This window comes from Pelecanus crispus, chromosome 9 (assembly GCF_030463565.1).
Source record: "Pelecanus crispus isolate bPelCri1 chromosome 9, bPelCri1.pri, whole genome shotgun sequence".
NCBI lineage: Eukaryota > Metazoa > Chordata > Aves > Pelecaniformes > Pelecanidae > Pelecanus > Pelecanus crispus.
Window position 1 is genome coordinate 35,454,198 of NC_134651.1, and position 22,428 is coordinate 35,476,625.

Genomic DNA, 22,428 nt, shown 5'->3' on the forward strand with positions numbered 1-22,428 from the left:
CACCGGCACGAATTTACCCAAACTCCCTTAATCACAGAACACTATGTACACACAGGGACTGCGTTCAGACACAGGCGTCTCCCCAGCAAAGACCAAGACCCCAGAAACCGCACCCCACACTGGCAGACCCCACTTGGCACCATACACACCCAATGGGGCATGAAACCCTTGGAGACCTTCTAATTGCCAGAGAGAACCCAAAACCACAAGGAGATGGCACGGCCCCCTTTCCACACCAGCACAAAGGGATCTCTTTGGCTAATTAGGACTGCCTGGCTATTGCCTCCTTCCTTGCTCCATTTCATTTTATTGTATTAATAAAAAAAAAAAAAAAGGACTACTTTTCTTCTTAAACTGCCTCAGATTTTTCTTCTGTCTAAATTCATCCTGGAGCTGTGCAATGTCACCAGGTCAGTTTGTGCTCCTGCTGCAATTCTAATTTTGTCAGCTTTCCATTTCTAGGGAGTTGGGGGATTTTTCTTTCTTTCTTTTTTTTTTTTTCTCCCCCAAGTCAAAAATGATTTTGCATAACAGTAATAATGTTAATGGCCCTGCTCAGCACATCCAGATTACAACTGCAGCTAGGGACAAATAAACATCTCATCTTTGCCCTGCTGTTTATCTACCCACAGCAGAGCCTGATATCAGGTCAGAACCTGTAATTTCATTAACTTTATCACTCAGACGCGCTTGTTGCTAGATGTCATTATTCAGCACATTGCTCCCGTGTTTTGTTTGCACTGGTCTTCACTTCAGATGCTCCAGCACCATGTGGGAGTAGCCCTCCCATCTGCATCACTGCAGAGCGCTGCCTGAGACTTGGGAGGAAAGTTTGCCTCACTGATCCGTGCTCTGCTTGCCCGTGATTTGCAAAACAGACATTTGTGCTGCTCAACCTCCCAGGCTGGGACTTCTCTCCCATTTCTCAGGGCTGTACGCAGCAGTCATCCAGTGCAATTCCCTGCCTGACCTGATACATCCAGAAGCTCCACATGGGGAATAAAAAACCCACACTCTTCCTCATGGAAAGGGCAATCAAGTCCAACAGCCGCACAGCGCGGGGTGCGTGAATCCCACGTGATGGAAAGCACCCGCTGCCTGCGCAACCCGGCGCCTGCGCATCAATCACTGCCTGGCACGTGGGGCAGAGCAAGCGGCACAGGCAGGTGGAGGGCGAGCCGAAACGCTCCATCTTCATTGGATTTGCCATCCCTGGTAATTAATGCTGGGAAGTGACACTTGAAAAAGCCTCTAGTGACAGCCCCAGCGATGATACTGTTTGGAGCCTGCTGACAAGCCCCAGCTGATGTCTTATCACAACGTTACACTGCAAGAGCAGCAAGGAGAGCTTTTCCCTCAGGCACTGACGGACTCCCCAGGATGCGGGTGCAGCTCCTCACCCGGCCCTGGTGATCACACCAAAACCTGGTAGCTCCAGCCAGGCAGCTGGGCACCAGGGGGAAAGGCTGACCCTGTCCTCAAGCTAGGGCCGTGCTCCAGCTGTGTTTCCCTTGATGCATCTATCTTCAATCCACCTGCAAAACCGTGCCCGAGCAGAACTGATTTCCAGCCCCTAGGGATCTCCAGGTATGTGGTGTCTGTTCGCACCAACTGCAGAGTTTCTCCACCCCACCTGCCGCATCCCCGAGGGAATCCCAGCCGCACCTGCTGCTCGCAGGCAGGTTGAAGCACCTGTGCACGCAGCACATCCAACGCCTCCCAAATCCCCACGTTTCCCATGCATGTGCAAATCAGGTCAGCGTGCAAAGCCCACAGCACGTATATTTATATTTCTAGTCTATAAATCCTGTATCTGAACTAAAGCCACCTCATCCTTGGCGATCCAGGCTCTGGCCAGCTTCAGCAGAGAGGAACAACTAGCACATACTGTAGCTTGACTCCTCGAGCAAAGCCTCATCCGAGAGTGTCCACATCTGGGAGGAAACACAAAGTGAACTGGCACGGTTTGGAAGGATGAGACCAGGCAAATACACAAACCTGCCTTGATCCAAGGTGCAAAGCCCGACGGCACCACAAGCTGAAGTGGTGGGAGCATCTGTGAACATAACCCACAGCCTGGGGTAGCCCTGGCCCTGAAGGCAGCTTGCAGCCCCCGCTTGGGGAGATTTTTCAGTCAGTGTAAGCAGCTCTTTACTGCCAGTTCCTGAAGCCCTGACAGAGTTTAATATTCTGCCCTAGATCTTGTTTACTATTATGTTTTGAAGAGGACTGAAATGCAGTTACTGCTGTCTTCCCCACTCACACAACTCTAAATAATTTATAGAAAAGCAAAACAAAGAAGAGAATATGAAAGAATAAAAAAGGTAGCTTGGTTACGATATATGAAGGCTTTGATTTGTTCATTCTCACCAAGCAGAGGGTTGGGGAACACCGCGGGCTGGTAACAGCCAGCCATACACAAAGGGGAATGCCAACAGGGATGCTCAGATCAGCACTCGAGGATGGCAGATGGACCCCTGGGCACCTCTGTGTTTGTTTGAGCAACAATAACCATCACTGTCATAATAACCTTGCTTAAAAGAGGAAAGAGTAAAATGCACGGTAAGGGTAGAAGAAACACAACCTCAGCCACCACTTACGACCATCACAAGTACAGGGACCTGCTTTCCAGACACAATGCGTCATCTGGGCTCTCCCTGGCTCCATTGCTTGGAGCCACAGTCTCCTCCACAGAGCTGAGAAGAGTCCCCATCCCCATCCCTGAACCCCAGCACTGCCACTGCAGGTGCTCCAGCAGGGACTGCTCAGCCTTTATGGAAATCCCACACGCTCATGGCAAGAAGGGAAGGACAGTCCAGTGTCACCCCTTCCCTGCCCAGAGGGAGCTGGCACACCCCTTCCTTGCTCCTGTTCGAGTCACTCAGCAATTAGCACTAATGTACTTCGCCTTTGTTTATTCAAATGCATTTTACCGTGCATTGCAGGTGAACAATATTAAATGGCTTCTAATGACATTTCAATAAGCAGAGGTGGGTGTTGCAACTTCTGAGAGACAGACTTTAAAAATGCAGGCAATCAAGTGTGCATTAGCCGAAACACTCTGGGGAAAGCGCTGCTCTTCTCCGCGCAGGAGCAACATCACCCCCCAAGTCATGCAGTTGTACCTTAGCAGCCCACAGTCCCTTTGTCCCCACACACAGGCAGGGGGGCAGCACCCAGACACTGCCTGGCCCTCTCAGCAACAGTTCTCCAAGAGCAGAGAGCAGAACCACATGGTTTTGCAGCACGAGTTTTATTTTTAGTTAAAAGAACTAAATAAAGAGCAACCAGTCTAGACTGCTTTACATAGGCTCTCGCACCAGCCTCCTCCTAGAGCTCCTGATTGCCTTCCAGTAATGCATTAAGAGACAGCGCCAGCACCTGTCACCCATGGTTCGGTCTCTCCTCTCCCAGGAGAAGCCGCACAGGCTGACAGCAGGTAAGCTGCCTCCCCAGCTGCTCAGCCTGCAGGAGCGCTGCCAAGCCCTGTCCGTATGGGCTCCCCTCTGCTCCCTCATACCAGGTACAGCCAGCAAGGGGTGCCATCATGTACACCGTGACCGCAGAGAGCCCTGTCTGTCTGTCCTATCGTGTCCAACCTTTGGCTACTCGCCATGCCAGTGTTGGACCGCTTTACCCAGAGGGACCCCACCACTACTTTCTTTTTGAGCTGGGAAGAGCTTTGGGGAGGAGGAACCCCAAAGGGACCAGAGCTACTCCAAGTCCCAGCCCAGCACCTTCAGGGAAGGCACAAAGCATCCACAGCACCTCGTCTGTTCAGGAACAGGCGCCCCAGCCCAGCTCTCACCATCCAGCTCCTCGTGGCTACTACCAGGGGATGTACACCTTACAACAGTGGCGTTATCCAATATTATACCTTACAAGCAGTCAGCACCATAGGGAAAGGTAGCAGCCAGAACCCATGCTTACAGAATTGTACAGGCATCTTTCTAATCTGACCTACAGATGCTATACAACACCCTACCTGCCATGCCAAACACCACGAGTGGGAAACAGTTCACGTTTGGGGTCTGTGCCTGTCCATCAGATCCACACAGATTCAGCTCCGCACTTCATCTTGCAATAAGAATTTTCTGATCTGCCATTTCCAACTCCGCACAGGGCTCCTATGTGCTTGCTTTAAATCTACAAGCCCTGATGACTTTGTTTGCGGGTGACAACAGGATCGTTTGTCTGATTGCTCAGAGAATAAAGCACAGGGGATGTTTTGCCGCTAGTGGAAAATACAGCTTTATGGAGCAGCTCTCAGAGGAGCATCAAGGCTCAGCAGGCTGGCGGAGCCCCAGCGCACCGACACGTTCGCTCGCTAGAACTGATGCCCTACTCGACAGCAAGGCAATGAACATTCCTGCCACCTAGAGACTGAAGACTGGCCTGATCGATGCCTATGTGCTAGCACTCACCCACGGCAAGAAGTCAGTATGAGTCCCAGCATTCCCATCCTATTGAGGAGACAGGAGCTTCTGCGCTTCTGGAGCAGCAGGAATGACTCCTCTGTGATGCCCCCGTGCATGGTGCTGCACAAGCCCATGGCAAAAGAGCAACTCCCCTCCCTGGGGACATGCCAGCTCTGCTCCCCCAGCCAGGCATCCCCTAACCCGTCGGGGGGTTCACAGCAGTCTCTGCCATTGCTAGGACCGGATACACCACCAAGCCTGAAAGCAGAGCCATCAGCTTCCCATCTCATCATGCCAGGCAGGCTCACACTGGAAAAGGGAGACTGGTTTTGGAGGAGGATGTGACAAAGGAGACAGGTCAAATCCTCTGAATCCACATCTCCGTGGAGCTCCCAAGCATGCAGCTCACATGCTCCTATGGCACCTGAACCACCAGCAAAGCACAGCCAGGGAGTGCTGAGAGAGCAGCGGACCTGGTCCTTGGGGCTGGCAATGACAGCTGAGGGCTCACAGCTACTGTGCCTCAGTTTCTCCAGCACCATCCAGAGGCGATTCCCCTCTCAGGAAGGGCAGCTTCAGGACAAGGTCTGCAAACCACTTTGTAGATGACAGCTGAGGACCAAAGCCTAGAGAGCCAAGCAGTAGCCACAGGGCCTATGTATGGATGAGCCATCCGCTCCAGGTGGCACCATGCAGAACAGACACCCCAGTGAAGGACAGGGAAAGGGAAAGAGGAGAGAGAAAAGCCACAAACCTTTTTTTTCATAGTCGGGCTTCTCCTCCCCGCTCCGGCCCAGACTCTCCAGCGTCCGTGTCACCTGGCTGCCAAACTCATCCTCCCTGGTGCTGGGCTCTGCCCGCCGTGGGGTCTCCTCCTCCTCCTCATCCTCATAGTCATCCAGGATGGGGGTCTCGCGGATAGGCACCCCGATGACTGAGTTGTGGGCCTGGAGGCGTGAGTTGCGGAAGCTCTCGCGGGCCTGGGGGCCCAGCAGCACCGAGGGGATGTAGTGGATCTCGTGGGTGGCCTCCGTGCTGGCGCTCTTCTGCGGGATGCGGCGGCGCTTGTGCCAGCGCCGCTGGGCGTACAAAGCCACCGTGAAGACCAAGAGGAGCAGGAGCAGTGCAATCAGCCCACCCTGCAGGAGAGCAAAGGGTCAGGAGGTGCACGGGGCACAGGGATGGGTCAGGAGATGCTGAGGCCAGCATCCACAGACCCTCTACTCTTCCACCCCCAGAGCACCCTTTCATCAGTGTCCCATGAACCGCACATGGGTGGGTTCACGGAGCAGCCACCTCTGGGGCAGGGTGTCACAGGCAGGAGCAGCAGGACGCCAGAGGTGGCCTTTGGCTAGGGACTGCACAATGACACCCCTGGCTCAGGTCTGCCCAAATTATTTTGCCTGCTCTCCCAAGGACTTTGTTGTTACCATGCACCCCTTGGGTCCCCCCAGCCCCCCGACAGACACAGGGGCTGAGGTGGGCAAACTCCCCCTCCTGCCCTGCACGGGGAGATGGGAAAGGAGGCAATCGCATCCCATCACTTAGGAGAAAAAAAAAACTCATTAAAACAACCCAGCCACCGACACGGGAGCAGTAAAGCCTCAGCAGAGACACACAACATTTCACATAAACAATGGTGCAACAAATGGCACCCTGCAACTGCTGCTCCCCAGGGCATGGTGATCCCAGCTCCATCGTTTCTGGTTGCGAGTTGCCTATGGTTTCAACAAGCCTTCAGCTGCAGACCCGGAGGCACAGCACAACATATTCCAGACCAAGACCTTGAAGCAAAGCTCTCCTCTTCCCCCACCTCAAAATATTATTCAATACAGCTCCCAACTACATTACCATAAAAAAAAAAAAACCACTTTACAAAAAAAAAAAAAAAGCTCCTAAATATCTATCTGTCCATGGAAGTGGCCTCTCGTCCAGGAGATGCTTGGGGTTCGCTGTGTGGGAGAAGGGCAGGGCTCACTGTGCTGACCAGGTTTGTGCCCTGTGGTACCGGAGCACCTAAAGGACCAGTGCGATGAGGACCCTACCTGGTCTTCCATGCTCAGAAGTGAGAAACAGCATGGCCACCTCAGCCTGGAAGAGCAGAAATGTGTTTCCTCAGGCTTGTGCAGCGCCTGATGCATGGAGACCCCAGAGCATCACAGGAGCTCCCCGGCAGGAGCCAGCCACACTCTTTGGCACTGAATAGGGGCCACTTCCTTGGAATTCTGCTTTGCAGGAGAGAAAACATGGCACACCAGACCCTCCAAAAGGGAGGCCCAGTGACCAAGGACACAGCAGGGCCGTGAACTTCAACACGACAAACCACACTGCAGAATCAGGTCGGGCTTGTGTGCCGGCATCCTTCCAGCAAAGCGAGGGCTCTCGCGTTACGGAAGGGTTTCAGAACAACACTCATGGACATGAGTACGGGAAAAAGCCTTCTCCAAGGCCTCACCACCAAGACCCTGAGCCGCCCGGCTGGACGTCGCTCGTGCCTGGGTGCTCTCTGCAACTGCAAAGTGGCTGCGGGGCAGAGCACTCCACACCCACAGGCACTTGCTCTCCCTGGAAAAGCACAACTGGAGACAACCCAGATGCTCGGAAAAGGCCAGGGTGACTGAGAAAGCCCTGCACAAGGAGCAGCTTTGCCAGCTGGACCCAGGGAAGGGGTCTGGGCACCAGCACCGGTGCTGGGGCCGTGCATCTGCCTGGCTGGGCTCACCTTGCGTCTGCCCCGGAAAATGGCTTGGAGCAGATAAACCTGTCTATATATTAAATTAAAGATTTCTCTGCTTGGGAGAAATTACAAAAAGGCATGAAGGCACAGAGGTTATTAGCAGGCTGTTTTCCCCCTGGCTGAGGAATGACAGGGTCAGCTCAAGGAAGCTGAGGGCTCCCAGCCCAGCCCAGCTCCAGCTCCGGCATCCTTTGGGGATGAGCCAGAGATCTCTGCTCTGCTCTGCAGCCCCCGAGACAACGGCCCCCCCTCTGCCTGGGAAAGGCTGGGGCTGCCTGTGCCAGCCCCTCAGGTGAGCACTCATGGGCTCGTAAGCAGGCAGCTCCGTTTCGACAGGCTCCTTTTGTCCCAGACCCCGTGCCAGCAGCTGCTTGTTTAACCACGCTGCACATGCTTGGAGAGCTTCCTGGGGGGAAAAAAAAAAAGAAAAAAAAAGGGGGGGGCGGGGGGGGGAAGAGAGTCAAACTTAGGAGGCATTCAAGCCAGGCTCATTTTAATCTATTTTTCATGTTAAATTATCCAACTGAGGGAGCGGGAGAGAGAAAGGGGAAGGAAGGGATAATATGAGAAATGTTTTATTTGACAATGTGTCATTCGGAAACTGATTATTTCTGTCTCCGAGCTTTTTAATATTCCCAAACAATGGCCGAGCCGCGCGGGGATTTGGTATTCTAAGGCTGGATTTATAATACTCTGTTCTGCAGTGATAAGAACACGGGCCTTTAATCCTCTGAGCTGTGAACATGCATATTCTCCCACGTAATGTCCTTCCCGTCGTGCTCCCGCGTGCTCCGCGTCCGCCGACTGGGAGCCGCTGGGCACCGGAGGGTTGCTGAGACCCACAGGAGAGGAGGAGGAATGGGAGGAGGAGGATGGGGGAGAAGAGGGCTGGTGGGGACAACCCATGCACGTGCAGAACTGCAGGGCTTGTGGCACAGGAGCAAACCGCAGCTGAAGCTGGAAAGCAGCAAGGCTGGGACTTAATTGAAGCACTGACGGAAAACTGAGGGAAGAAGCCACCTCGAAGCCCAAGAGATTGGATGTTCATACAAATTATGAAGGTTGCCAAGCTGCCAACCTGGAGGGTGATCACTGGGCATCTGTTCGAGATGCTGAGCAATTTCTGAGCAGCGAAAGGATGCATGTGCTTCTTCGGACACAAGCCACCACCCTTCTCTACCAAAGCGGTGAAAGATGAGGGAGTCCTGCTGCTCCTCTGGGGACTGGGCAAACTTTCTTGCAACAGGCTCTGGCCTTTCCCGACTCTGCCGGGGCTCCTCGGTCAGCTCTGCTCCCCGCAGCGGGGTGGACCTGGCATGGCTCCCCGCAGGAGTCCTCCAGCCCTGCGCTCAAACACAGCGCAACCGCAGCAATGCAGCCCAGCCGTTACGAAAGCAAGCCCTCACGGTCTGCCGGCCGCCATGCCAAAAAAGGCTGAAGTCACTGAAGAAGGTCCCAGGACCACGGTTTGGGCTGAGCAGACCTGTTACACCAAAGCATCCTTTCTGCAGGTCAAAGCAAAATCAGTGCAAATCAGCGCAGCATTCAGCCCAGCGCTGACCTGAACCCTTTCTGCTGCTTCCTCCGAACGCTGATACAAACTTTTGCCCTGGGGGGAAAATATCCCTATTTCTTTTCTAACTTTGAAGCCACTATTGCTCCCACACAACATCCAATTATTGTCCCACATTGTGCTGACAGCCAGCCCCATCACAAACTACCTGCTCCTGGGTGAAAGAGGGCTCTCGCAGCCTGGGGCCATCGCTCCAAGGACAGCCCCCCAGGACAGCCAGGCTCTGCCCAACACAAGCCCTGCACAAAGACCCCTCCATCGCGCCCTGCAGCTTCAGAGAGATGGGGTGAGCGGGACCCTGGTGCCGGAGCATCACATCGCCCTGCGCAGTCCCAGCGGGCGAGCCATGGTAAGCAATCAGGTATCAGCGATAACCACACAATCCTCAGAGCTCTTCACACTGTGTACTTTTTCCTTTCTTCCCTTTTTGGCCATGAAGGTAATTAAACACTAGAACAATTTACCAAGGGTTGTAGTGGATTATCCATCACTGTCAATTTTTTTATTTTTCTTTCTTTTTAAAATCAAGCCTGGATGCTTTTAGAAAAGCTACACTTTATTTCAAATGAGAAATAAAGGCTTCAAGAAATTCTTGCACCCTGTGCAGCACTGGAGGGCAGATGACCCACAGTCCCTTCTGGTCTTCCAGTCCTCCAATTTAGTCCTCCCCACGTTTCTTCCCAAGACACAGCATTCAGCTCTAGAGCATCTTATCTCTTTCCAACATTTCATCCCCTCCCAGGTCAACCCAGATTCTGAAAGCACCACCGGACTGTGGACACAAGCTGGCAGGTAAGGCACATCCACCTAACACAGACTAAAGGGGGAGATGCCACCAGCAAGGACCAAACCTCAGACCTCTGCAGCTCAGCACACAAACCTTTCTTGGCTCATCTCTGTCATTGCCAAGGGCTATAATAAAGCAGTGCTCAATGAGCAGGTGTAGCAAACATTTGCGTTAGGTTTTAGCCATGCTGTAATTTGAGCTAACAGATTTCTAATTAATTTAACTAAAAGCAATGGTGAACGCCAGCACGGAGACCCTATAAATGCCGCTTAGAATCGTAGAATCACAGAATCATTTAGGTTGGAAAAGACCTTTAAGATCATCCAGTCCAACCATTAACCTACACTACCAAGTCCACTCTAAACCAATCAAGGGTAGACTAGACTAAACCATGTCCCGAAGTGCCACATCTACCCGTTTTTTGAACACTTCCAGGGATGGTGACTCCACCACCTCTCTGGGCAGCCTGTTCCAATTCTTGACCACCCTTTCCGTAAAGAAATTTTTCATAGAATCTTCACCAGGCAGAGAGGCTTGCTCCCGGGCACAGATCCTCCGAGGTCATGTCCCAGGGTGAACCACAACCAGAGTTGGGATCATCTGCATTAGCCATTATAACAGTGTCTGTAATTGGCAATCAATCCTCTCTGCCAAACCCTCTGCTACAGCCAAACTCGGACAAGACACCCACCGGTGCCCAGGCTGGCTGGGGGGCAGCCCCAAGGTCTGTCCACCATCTACCCTCCCAGCTCTGCCAGCAAGTCCTTTTGCCAGGCCAGACCCTGCATCAGGACCACCATGCTCGCACTCCAACCAAGCTACGCTCAGGACAACACTGAAAGAAAAATACCACATTTAACATATTGGGTTGCATGGCATCTGCTTCTTCCCTTTCCAGATCAAACCTCTGCACCACACCAGCTTCTCCCTAGGACTCCTTTGCCTTATTGCTCTTCCTCTCTTTGCTGCACATCTCAAATTAAATATTTCTTCTGCAAATCTTAATTAACATGCTGTTTGCACCTTCTTTCAGATCATTAATGATGAAAAACAAAGCTGATCTCTGCAGACACCTCTCACAGTCTTCCCTCTCCTGCACACTGCCTTTTATCATGACCTCCTCTGCACCCTGCCGCTTCCTCGCCCTCCAGGCGTACAGGACATACCCACAGACAGCACGTAGTCCTTTGGTTTTAAGGAAACAACAGGGCAGGGGAAAGGATGTTATATAGCACGCTCCTCCCTAGAGCAGGAGTAACACCAGCCTCCAGCTATCGCCCCCATAATGGGGGAGTTTTGGCTGTTTCCTGAAGAATCAAGGTTTCTGCAGCCATGGCACCTCTGTCTGCCTCTCCATCCTACCCCTCTCATGTCTGTATACACTGGCCCATTGCAACCAAGTCTAAAAAGGCATAAAAGGTCTCAGAAATACCAACATCCCTTCAGTTTTATGATGAGAGGAGAAAGGCAAAAGAAAGAGGCCCCAGCTCACCCCATTCACTAATGCACATCATATAGGACAGCAGGGAAGGGTTATTGGAGCCAACCAAAAGCATGCAAGGAGGGAGAGGACAGGAGAGAAACAGGACTTTGGGAAACAGGCTTTGCAAGAAGCAGCCACATCTGCTACAAGAGGAAAGCAGGGCTCATGGATAGAAATGGCGCAGCAGCACCTGGGGTTCAGGAAGGCACTGGATCCCACCTCGGGAGATGCTCCCGAGGACACAGACCTGACCAAGCCTGCTTGGTCCTCACGCAGCCTCAGCCAGCAGAAGGGAAGTGACAATGTACACCAAGGATGGAAGGATGCTTACTCTCTTCCTGCACCCATGGTGGATGGCACAAGGAGTTGCGAGCTTGAATTGCAGTGAGGACACTCAAAAAAACCACAACTGCAAAAAGCATGATGCTCACAGGAGAACTGGGACATCTCGGTCACTGGAGGTCACCTGCCCAAATGCAGAGCAGTGCTGGCACGCCTCAGGGATGTGGGGGTTCTACCGAGTCCCTTCTCCTCCAGCTGCCTTACCTGACAGCAGGCAGCTTCTGTCCGGAGGATGCATTGCCCACTCCTGTCCATGAATCAGAACCACCCTCTGACAGCACGTACCCCCACGTGCTGCGGGGGTCAGTAAATGAACCCATGGGCAGGTGAGCACCAGGCAGGGAAACTGAGGCAGAGCATGAGGAGGAGACCAAGGACAGACAACAAGCCAGCACGAAGGCTAGCGAGGAAGAGATGAGCATCAGGATTTAAAAAAGAAAAACACAACCAAAAAACCTCTCCAAAAAGATCTGTATCCACTCCTGAGCTCAAAACAACTCAACCTCAACTCTCCATAAAAGACAGCAATGACACAAGGCAAATCTACTAAAAAATACAGCATTTTCTCCCTGTACGCTTCAAATCCCCATTCAAGCACCGCTTCACCAAGGTGCTTAACCACACACTTAACTTTAAATATGTGTTTAATTCCCATTACAGTCCATGACACTAAAGCACACGCCTCAGCGCTTTGCTGAGCAGGGATGGCTGCTTGAATTGTGGCCCGAAGAGAACTGTATTATGTCTTTTTTTTTTCCCGTCTTTCTACAGCTCTTACAACATCACCGAGCTCCAGCGACGATAGGGCACTGTCTTCTGTTGTTGTTGTTATCACAACCGTGTTACCTAACGGTGCCCAGAGCCAACAGCACCTACAAACCACCCTTTCCAAAAGGGCTTATACTGGTGCAAGGGAGTACAGGATCTGGCCCAGAGGTTTAAAAGGAAAGGTTCTCGTAGGATTGCTCCATCAGGCCCATGCAGATTCGTCATATGTTGCTGCTCTGCTCGCCATGCTGTACGTACACGCATTGGGTGTAAATTTAATAGCATATACAGTCCTGCAAAGTATAACACATGCACAAGAGATGAGAGTTACAGTTGCTGTGGGAACCATAACTTTAAAATCTGACTCGTCCACGTTAAAAAAAAAAGTCAGACAAAAAGTCACATTTCCATTTTTTTTTTTTTTAAGCCACGATGAATTTTGTTTTGCTGTTTCATCCAAGAACAGAAACAAAAAGAAGGAGTGAACCTGCCAATCAGCCTTTCTGTGCTGTTCAGACATGCAACGTGGTGTTCCAGTAAATGTTTATTTGAATGGTCTCCCAGGCACCGGCTGTATGCAAGCACCAAAATACACAAACCTCAATCACACCGAACATGCCTGCATATCCCGAGCTGCACAACTTGCTAGGATCACAATTCAAAATGACTCCTAATCCATTTTTATGATTAAAAAAAAAAAAAAAAGGCATTTATTTGCAGTGAACTGAGAGGGGAGGACCGGAGGTGATTTTATTAAGCACCTGATTGCTAGCTCTTTCTAAACCCGAAGTGCAGATTGCATTAATTGTGATTTTAATGTGCGCTAAATGGTTCACCTAAATCGGCTGACCCGCTAACCCAGAGCTTGCCCTCAGAGAGGGACGATTTTAAAATGCATAAGGTCTCATGTGTTTGCGCTCATGTTTCCCTAATGTGGGCAGGCTGGCTGAGTGAGAAGCTGACACAAAAACAAAAGCTTCGCCCCGCAAGGAATTTCAGTTACTGAGCCCCATCCCTCCTCCCCGCCGAGCCTGCTGGAGACTCCACCACGTGTTCCTCCTGCTTGGCTCATTTACACCCGGTACCTAAACTGCATTTTAGCCATGTTCCAAAGGGGAGGAAAAATCCACTTGAGTGAAGAACAACTTTGCTTTTAAATTAAAAAAGTCACCACATCCACAGTAAGTCTCTCCCAGCACAGAAGAGGTCTCAGGAGCAAGGCCTGCCACACATCGCAGGTTGGGAGCGCCCAGCGTTGTGCCAACGCACAAAGCGCCTTACAGTTAAACATGGGGCTAAAGGCAAGTCCCTCAAAACCAGCAAGCACAGAGCCACCACCCATACAATGTCCCTCTTTGCACCATCTTCAGACCAGAGCCCAAACCCCAACCACCCATGAGGACCTGTCTCAGGTGAGGAGCATCCCAACAGCCGGCGGAGCTGCGCTGCGGTCACATCCTGGCAAAGGCAGCCTCTGCCAAGGGAAGGGCAAATGGGAATCCACCCCGTATCAAGGAGAAGGACTAAAGAGACTGTCTGTGGCCCTAATACCTTCCCACATGAAAGAGAAGAGCAATGAAGTCCTCCAAGGCTCAGTTTCAGCTTGGTTTCACTGAAATCACCAGTAACAGCAGCTTGACCGTGCCTGCTTTGCCTGATGCTGGTGGGGAGCACATCCCTGCCCCACCTCTCTTCCCTCCAGAGATTCCTGTCTGAGAGCAGAGATGGTCACTTGGGGCATCCTCTTAATGAGACCCCTCCAACAGACCTGCAGATTTGCACCTTGTACCCACGCACCCCTGGGCAGGGACAGCTGGTCCCACAGGAGCCCGAACCTGCCTTGGTCTGCACTTCACTCCTCCCATTTCAGGGACAGACAGTGCTGCCTACGGGAACATCTCATGGGGTTTTTTCCACACTTTGCTGCACTGAGCTGTGCACTAAGCTCTGCCCGTGCAGGTGCCCCGTCCAGTGGCAGAGCACCTGGCACAATGCGCTTAGCCGTGTTGGCCAAGCCACACCGTTCTCCTTTTCTGTAGCCACTTTTATCACATTCATGCTTTACCCACTGCCCAGCAGAGGCCACAAACACCTCCACAGCTTCTGCCCAAGCTGGCGCCTTCTCCTCCAGAGAAGACGGAGGATATTCATTTTAGCACCTGATGGAGAAGCCAACCTACTGGTCAAGTTTTAGTGTGGACTTGGTAGTGTAGGTTAATGGTTGGACTGGATGATCTTAAAGGTCTTTTCCAACCTAAACGATTCTATGATTCTAAGTTGGCCCCAATGGACAGAGCAGCACGGTATTAGTCACAGCAAAAGGTGTGTACAGGTGGCATGATAAAGGAGGGATGCAGTTCAACTCGCTAATTAAAAAAAAAGGGATAAAACTCAGAGAAGCTGCACATCTTTTAGGAGCCTTTGCCTCAGGCTGATTTCAGACGCCCTGAGCAACCACCCACAAACCTCAGCATCTCCACCGCTCAGTGCCCCGCACAAAACGTGGTGCAGGTCCTACCTTTGCTCCCGCCTGGTGTTTATCTGCTTTGTTTGGACAGCGAGCGCACAAGAGCATCTCCCAGAGCACGTGTACGCAGCTTATCTCTGCGGCACCCAGGAATCAGCTGGGGCCTCCAGGAGCCACCGCAGACTTGAGTGGCAATTACCACAGGGGCCCCCCGAAATCACAGCCACTGCAGTACACCCCTTCCAAACAAAGGTTTAACAAATGCTAAAGCGAGGTCTCAAATTACTAGGATTATTACAATATCTACTAGCAAAGCATTTGCTAGCAAACGATGAAATATAATTAAAAGTAAAGAATACTTGTCAGATAAATGAGTAACACGTACTGCTGTTCCAAAAGTACCTTTCTTGGGTTTTTTTAATAATTGTTTATCCACTTCTTCACTAATTTACAAAAAATGCAGTTAATTCTCAGTGGATCTCACAACCATTAGTGCGAATTAATGCTGTTCCCACTGTATATTCTGCATATATTAAAAAAAAATTAATCTAATAAGAGATGCACATCTCCGGATGAGGGAACATGAACACAATTCACATTGTGCCTCCAGCTTCCAAGTGCTGGTGAGTGACACGGTACAACATCCTTTCTGCTCAATTAACCAGCCAGCTTCTGGGGGCTGCCAGATCTTGGACAGTTGTCCAGAAGAGGTGGCAAAACACAGAGAAAAATTCACCGCAGCATTAAGGAACAGGGACTTCTTGGAGTTGCCCAACACTTCCAATCCCCATCAATGGGCCAGGTCTTCTCTGCGTTAGTGTGTGCCGCCACCCTCCTCCATACACAGGGTGGAGCAAAGACAGGCAAGAGACTGGAAAAGGGGTTTAGAGTTTATTTATGGGCATCTCAAAACAATTTATGGAGCAAGGAGCCGATGGGAATGTGCCATTGTGCACACAGGAAAGGAGGGAAAGAGCTCTTTTTGTTGGTGGTGAGGGTTTTTTTTAAAGGTCTACTACTGAGCCCAGAGCTGGCAGCTGCTGTGGGAATGATCCAGCCCATTGTACAAAAAAAAAACCTGCCTCACCATATTTAAAGTGCAAATATTTTAGCATAATGAAAATCTTTCTGAAAAGCAGCAACACAAACCACTGCTTTCCACGGGGAGAGGGAGGGTATTCAAACACAATAACAGGGATAAAAGCTCCGTGCACGTGTCTACACAGCATTTGGCATCTTTGCAATTCTGGCGTCGTAACTCACACTACAGGAGTTACACGCCGCAGCCCCCCATGCCCCAGAGAAGAGCCTCCACTGGTGCCTGGGGCATTGCACACCAGGAAGAGAAAAAGGAGTTTATCAATCTGCGCATATGCAATTTGAAAAAATGCACCAACCCCCCACCCTGTGCTTCACAGAGCAGGCAGATCTGAGACTTTGATTAAAGAAAAGATCAAAAAGCTCAGCAAGTCCACAAACCTCCTCCTTTCCAAAAAGGCCACAGCTATTTCCACCAGGTTATTAAGAGCCCAGTTAAGCACAGCACTTAACCATACACTTAACTCCCATTAACTTCACTGGGACTTTGTACATACATAAAATTTATCAGGTGCTTCAAGGTTTTTTTGTCGTCTTGCCCAAGAATGCAGAGTTCCCATTACCCAGCCCTCAGTGTGATGCCTCCAAACAACCTCAGGGCTTGGCACAGTGGAAGAGGCAATCCACGGGGACAGTATTCCTGCCGTACAGCTCCCACACTCATTGCTTAGACACCCACGTGTCCACAGAAACCTTTTTGTTCTGTGGCACATTGGACCATGCTAAGCCATCTCGCTAAAACCCTGCTACTCGTTCACCCAGCCCTCTTGCTGTATTGATTGAAAGCTGAGAATGTAAAAGGACAGGAAGACACCAGCTTTGTTTTGCTCACGTGTTTTCAAGTGTGCTTTGAAGGGGATGAGGCCAGTGATCTTGCCGGGGAGGGAAAGCCACAGGCAGGGAGCGCAGGGCATCCCACTGCCTGGCCAGGGTGGGCAAAAAGCCAGGTTTGCATCTGCCGAGGGGTCCTTTGCATCCCCAGGGTGCAGCCAGAGCTGCTTCAGCTCTGGAGAGCTCTGCACACCCAGGGGAGAATCCCTATCCCAAAGCACCTGTGGCTTGGGGCACCTGCAATTCAAGTCCCTCTTTTTTTCCTGTATGGATACAGGACATCAAAGATTATGGGAGCAGAGCAAAGGAGGAAGAAACCAGGGCTCCTACCTGCACCTCTTCCTTGTAGAATGCTACAGGAGGGAGACTCCTCACAGGTACCAAGATGCTGGTGCTTCCAAGAGGACATTTACCTGTGCATTTTGAGGAAGCACCAGTGATTTGGGGCAGTCCAGTCTGGCCCTCCTCATCAGCATGAATTTAAAGCCTATGACTATTTCCGAGTCCACCACCAAGCTAACCCACACCCTTGCTAAGAGCAGGACTTGGAAGAGTGGACCTGAAGGGACTCCCTGGGGACCACCCAAGAGCAGCCCTTTCCAGGGCAGGGCTCAGAGCTGCATCCCTGCTATCCAAAGGGACCTTTGTAGAGCCATGAGCTTTCACTTGTGCTCTCACAAAGCAAGAAGCAGTCCTTGCACCCAGCTCTAATTACAGCCACATTCCTGCAAAGAGGAGACAGACCTTTAATTAAGAGAAGCTGACATCAGAGGAAGATGCCAGGGGCAGCAGCAATGGCTCAGAGGGGCAGGAGGGTTTGGGGGAGCTGGTGGGCTCACCCAGTGCCACACACACGCACCAGGGTGCTGGATTTTCTCTCCCTGCATCCTCGCAGGCAGGATCGATGCCATCCCCTGCAGGACGGGTCACCAGCTGCCACCCCTTTCACCTCTGCTAGGGCTGCAGGACACTGCTCAGCCCCCTGATTCTGCACCCGCCCAACATGGACATCTCCTCCTGTGTGGCCAGCTCAGCAGCCTGCCTGGTGCTGCAGCAAAGCCGGGGCGACAGCTGGAGCAGGGTAAGCAGCAGCAGGGGTACAGAGTGGTTTTATTCCAGGCACACAGCTCGCAACAGCCCTGAGCATCCACAAGACAGGTCCACCCAGCCCTGGGGATCCTCGCCTCCTGACTCCATCCCCCACCTGCACCTCTTGCCCACAGAAAGCAGCAAACATCACAGCAACGCCGCCTGCGTGCCACCAGAATGACCTGCCAAGCTCCCCAGTACGCGCCACTTTGAAGGACTGAGACAGTTTGGGACTTGCACTCCCCAGCTTTGCTATAAGCAAAGGGTTTGGAGCATGTCTGAGCAGGGTGTGCGCATGGAGAAACGAGAGCTCCTTCCAGATGGAGAGAGGATTGAAGGGGCTGCACTGCACCGTGAGGGTCCGCGATGGGAACGCTGCAGCTCCCCCCCCTCCCCATCCAACAGCAGCTGAGAAAGTGCCCATTTGGAAATGGGAAAGAATTCATTTAAATTAAACGTGCCTGGTGCTCCAAACGAAACCAATTAATTCTCCCCATCTGAAAGCTGATTAGGCAGGATATCTGGGTAAATGGATAATAACAGGCTAATAACCCCCTCCCGTCCCCACACGCATGCCGATGCCGCCGTGAGGATTTTGACACGGTGTCGCCAGCGTAATTGCAGCATCTGTGAGTAATCGCGGAGTGAATTCAGCCACCGATGGCAAGCAGCACCATCACCGGCAGCAGGCAGGGACTGGGCAAGGATGGCTGTTTTGGAGTCAGCCTGACCCCCAGTTACCCCCTCCCAGCCCTCTGCCCCCCACGGCAGCATCGACTGTGGCACGAGCTCCGTGGCACCGGGGCTCCCCCTCTGCAGCACCCCAACTCTGCTCGCCCACTGAGTGACACCAGCAGGGGCTCGTTAGGGCCAACCACAGCCATACAGGTTGGGTGTTCAGCTGATGAGCAGTAACCCACTAATGCAAACAGGCTTCAAACAGGGCTCTGTGCAAAAAAAGCTCCCCCCCCACCCCAAACCTCCTTCATCCCCCCCAGAAAGCTCTGTGGGGCAGCCCTGTGCACGGCAGCTCCGCGCTCTCCTCTCTCCCCATGGCTGCTATTAGCCAGTGTTTAACTCCACCGTTTAATTAATTCCCCCATCCTTCCCCCTCGACTCCTGACCTCTGGGATGGGCTCCCACCCAGCCTGCCCCAGGGATGGACGGCAGACGCACCAAGGTGCTGGCGTTAATGGGCAGGGGAGAGCTCTGCACCTCCATTCCAAAACAGCCTTACAGCACCCCCCAATTTAAGCATCCTCCACTAACCGAGGCACAGGATGTGCAGCTCCTGGAGCTGCACCAAGGCTCGGCCGCCGGCGTTCTCAGCCACTTCAAACAGTTGAACCCAGATGTGTGGACAGCAGCGAGCAGGAGAGGACGGGGAAGGCACAAAGCCATCCCACCCTCTTCTGCGTTCCTTGTTCCGTCCAGTCCCCGAGTCATCCCCAGCAGCACTGCAGCCCTGGCCCCGCAGCCCAATCCTGCAGGTCCCTGCTGAGGGGCGGCCGCTGGCTGGGGAGCCGGTGGCAGGAATTTTCCAGCTCTGCTCTCTCTTTTTTTCCCCAGTTGGAAAGTGTCAATTAGCTAAAAACACTTTCCAATAGGGTATTTTTGGTTAAGAGTGATCTCCGAGCCAAATCGCGCGCAGAGAAAGACAAAGATCTCAATCCCGCTGCCATTTTCTAATCAAATTTCCTTTTACTAATTTGACAGGCCTGTTTTGAAAATCTAAATTTACAGCTAAAATAAAGTTAGATTCCACAGCTAAATGGGAATCAGAACGAAATATTTCAAATGGAGCTAATAAAGCCCTTCTACACACACCTTTCAGCTCACGAAGCACCACTCCACTCCTGCTCCTGGTGCAGGCAGGGGGCATTGAGCTTTGGTTCGCTTCCCCCCCGATGCACATGCATCCCCCAACAGTTTGGTTTTAGCTTCTGGGAGGCAGGAAAACCACCTCCCACCCAGCTTCAGCTCCATCACAGCTCACCCCGATGTGGTGCCCGTCCTGCCGGCTGGGCTGAGTTCACAAGTGCACATCTAACCTAAATTAAGCCCAGTCCATGCAATGTTCCCATCTTCAGAGGAGGCCTGGCCTCCTGCAGAAGAAACAGCTTTGCCTGAGGGGAAAGCATGAATGGGAGATGAAGATACAGCCATATGTTCCCAGAGAAGCTTGCCTGGGTGGCAAGGTGAAGGCAGGCAGCAAGGCGAGGAGAGAGCCCCCGGGTAGAGAGAAGCATCCATTCGAGAGGCAGCACAGATCTGCACTGGCTCCTCTGTCCTTCTAATCCTCCCCTTACTCCAAAAAAAAAAGAACTTCTTGATCCCCAGGCGCTCAGCTGATGTCTTCAGCATCTGATCTCCTTTCAGGCTTTTACCACAAAAGAATGATTTCCCCCAGGACAAAGGAAGCCAAAAAAAGAACACCATCTCTAGTATGTTGTATAGACAGAGCGCTGGAAACTTGGTTCAACCTTTCTGGTCCATACCTCCATGGTCCTTGCCCAAGCCCCCAGCTCAAGGAGCCCAGGACACCCAGTCAATGTACAAAGCACCGAAGCGAAGGCAACCTTCCAGTCCGTGGTTGGAGAGCACCTGGATGCAAGACCCAGTGAAATCAGTGCCTCATGTGCCACTTTGCTCTTTGCTAGCCACCACCCCGAGCAACGGCACCCTATGTCGGGATGCCGTTCACCAAGAGCTGCGCTTGCTGCCAAGGAGGCATGGTTCTTCTCCAATCCCTCCCGCTGCACAGCCCCATCCCAGCCTTCTCCAGTGTTTTGCGGCCAGGCTTTCCACACCAGCGGGGATTTTCCAGGGGCGGCAGATGACTCTGCAGGGCTCGTCCACACACCCACGCCCAGGATCTGAGACGCCGTGGAGGGGACAGCCAGCACTGCCCAGACAAACAGAGGAAACCCTCCCTCCAAGACAGGCAACTGTTTTCCATCAAGGAGTTTTCAAAACAAGTTCTCTCCTGGCAGCCTCAGCAGAGGGCTGGGACAGGCTCCAGCACGCAAACAGGACCTCAGGAGCCCAAATGGGGCCAGAGTCACTACATGCAAGAAAACAATTAAGAAAACAAGACCCAGGGCTCTGCTCCCTTCTCCTGTATTGCCATTTCAAGCAACAGCACACCCTTCCCTCTGTCCTACCAAGTCCTGCTTCCACCACCGCCTCCCTCCCAAACTCATCCCAGGGCACAGCCGAGGACCTCAGCTACCTCCAGCCACCAGCAGAGCTTGGCTGTGCCAAAGCAGATGTGCTGGTCCCCTTCCGCCCCTCTGGGATGCACAGCCCTCCAGAGAAGAGGCAGAGCTGCCCGCACACAGCCGGTGCAGGCGGCACAGGCTGCAGGCTATAACAAACCCTAAAGCTGCTCCTTCCCATCGCCAGGTACAAAACACATTTATCGTTTTAACATTCCCGGCGACAGCTCAGGGCTCCCTTTCCAAAGGACACTCGAGATAAAAATCTATGTGACAGCCAAGCAATTGCAGCAGGCAATTTAATGCGATAGCCCTGGATAGCACAAGGCAAGGAAAAGCCTGTCCCAAGAGCACCGGGTGAGTAAAGTTAGACACTCAGTGACTGCGTTCCTGCCTGGCCCATAAATGCTCACTGTGGAACAAGGCCAGTCTGCAAAGAAGCGGGGTTTAAATACCCCCTTTAGGTATTTAAAGCACGGGTGCAACCCCAAAGAGGAGGGCTGGAGGGGTCAGCAGCAGGCAGGGCTGCTCCAGGGAGATTTGCCACAGGGCCCTGAGCCGCAGCACTGCATGTCCACCACAGACGGGTCTTGCCAGAATGGGATCTCGAGATTTAGGGGATCTGAAGATAGTTTCCCATGACTCCTCATTTCCACCCTTGTTTTCCTCCTCACCCATCTCAGTGATGCTCTTTAACAGTACAACTGAGCTTGAAGGATCCTCCCCAGCCAACAACTCAATCACTAACTTCTGCCACGAACAGTTACCCTGTGCCACAAAGCAGTTGCCACCCTTACACCAGAAAGAGGACACGTGGCACTAGTAGGGACCAAGGGACCCCACAATGCTCGCAAACCACAAATGTGCAAGGATGAAAACAGCAAGACTAGCATCCCCACAAGAGGGTCAAGAACCTGCACATGCTTCTGTGCAGAAGCTTTCCGCTTCTCCTTGGTGACCACCCCACCATGCTGGGCATGCTTTCTGGGCCTCCCCAGGGCAAGGTGATGCACACACCAGCAGAACAACACTGAGCATCAGCTCTGCCCATTGACACTGCAGAGCTCAGTAACCCAAATGCTTCATTGCACCATATCTCTGCCCTGCACACAGCAGTTCTCCCCACTTTATGATGACCTGCCACCACCCACAAGTACCAGGCTCAGGGCAGGGGAACAGCGTATTCTACCGCAACCCCAAGACAGCCCGTACTCCTGGCTAGGGCTGCCCCAGTATCATGTTATCAAGCTATCCATCACAAGGACCCTCCTAGGTACCAGAGACCCCATGGAAGGAAGAGTAAGAGCACACCTAGGAGGCTGCCCAGAGTCACCCTTTGCCCAAAGCACTTCCAAAGCTCACTGCTTTCTGCTCGCCCAGGCACAGGGAGGGCAGCTGGGGGCAATCAGGGCGCTGCACAGCTGGGGAGAGGCTGTGCTCATTTCCCAGCTCTTGCCACAGCTCTATCTGACCTAAAAATCATTAAATCCCTGCACCCAGTGTCCTTTCAGCAACTCGGGAACAGCCCTGCCCCTGTTTCGTGGGAGCGGGACAAGGATAAATCCATAAATCCAAGGACAGTTCTGTGCTGGGAACCACAGAAGAGCAGCTCAGTTG

General features: G+C 52.3%; 1 protein-coding gene across 1 annotated transcript in view; it reads right to left on the reverse strand.

Moving 5' to 3' along the window:
• The window catches only part of ASTN2 (astrotactin 2), a 363,040-nt gene that overhangs the window by 264,438 nt on the left and 76,174 nt on the right, over window positions 1-22,428 (reverse strand). Inside the window, 1 exon segment of the mRNA XM_075716105.1 lies at window positions 5,173-5,557. Coding sequence (XP_075572220.1) covers window positions 5,173-5,557 — 385 coding nt within the window.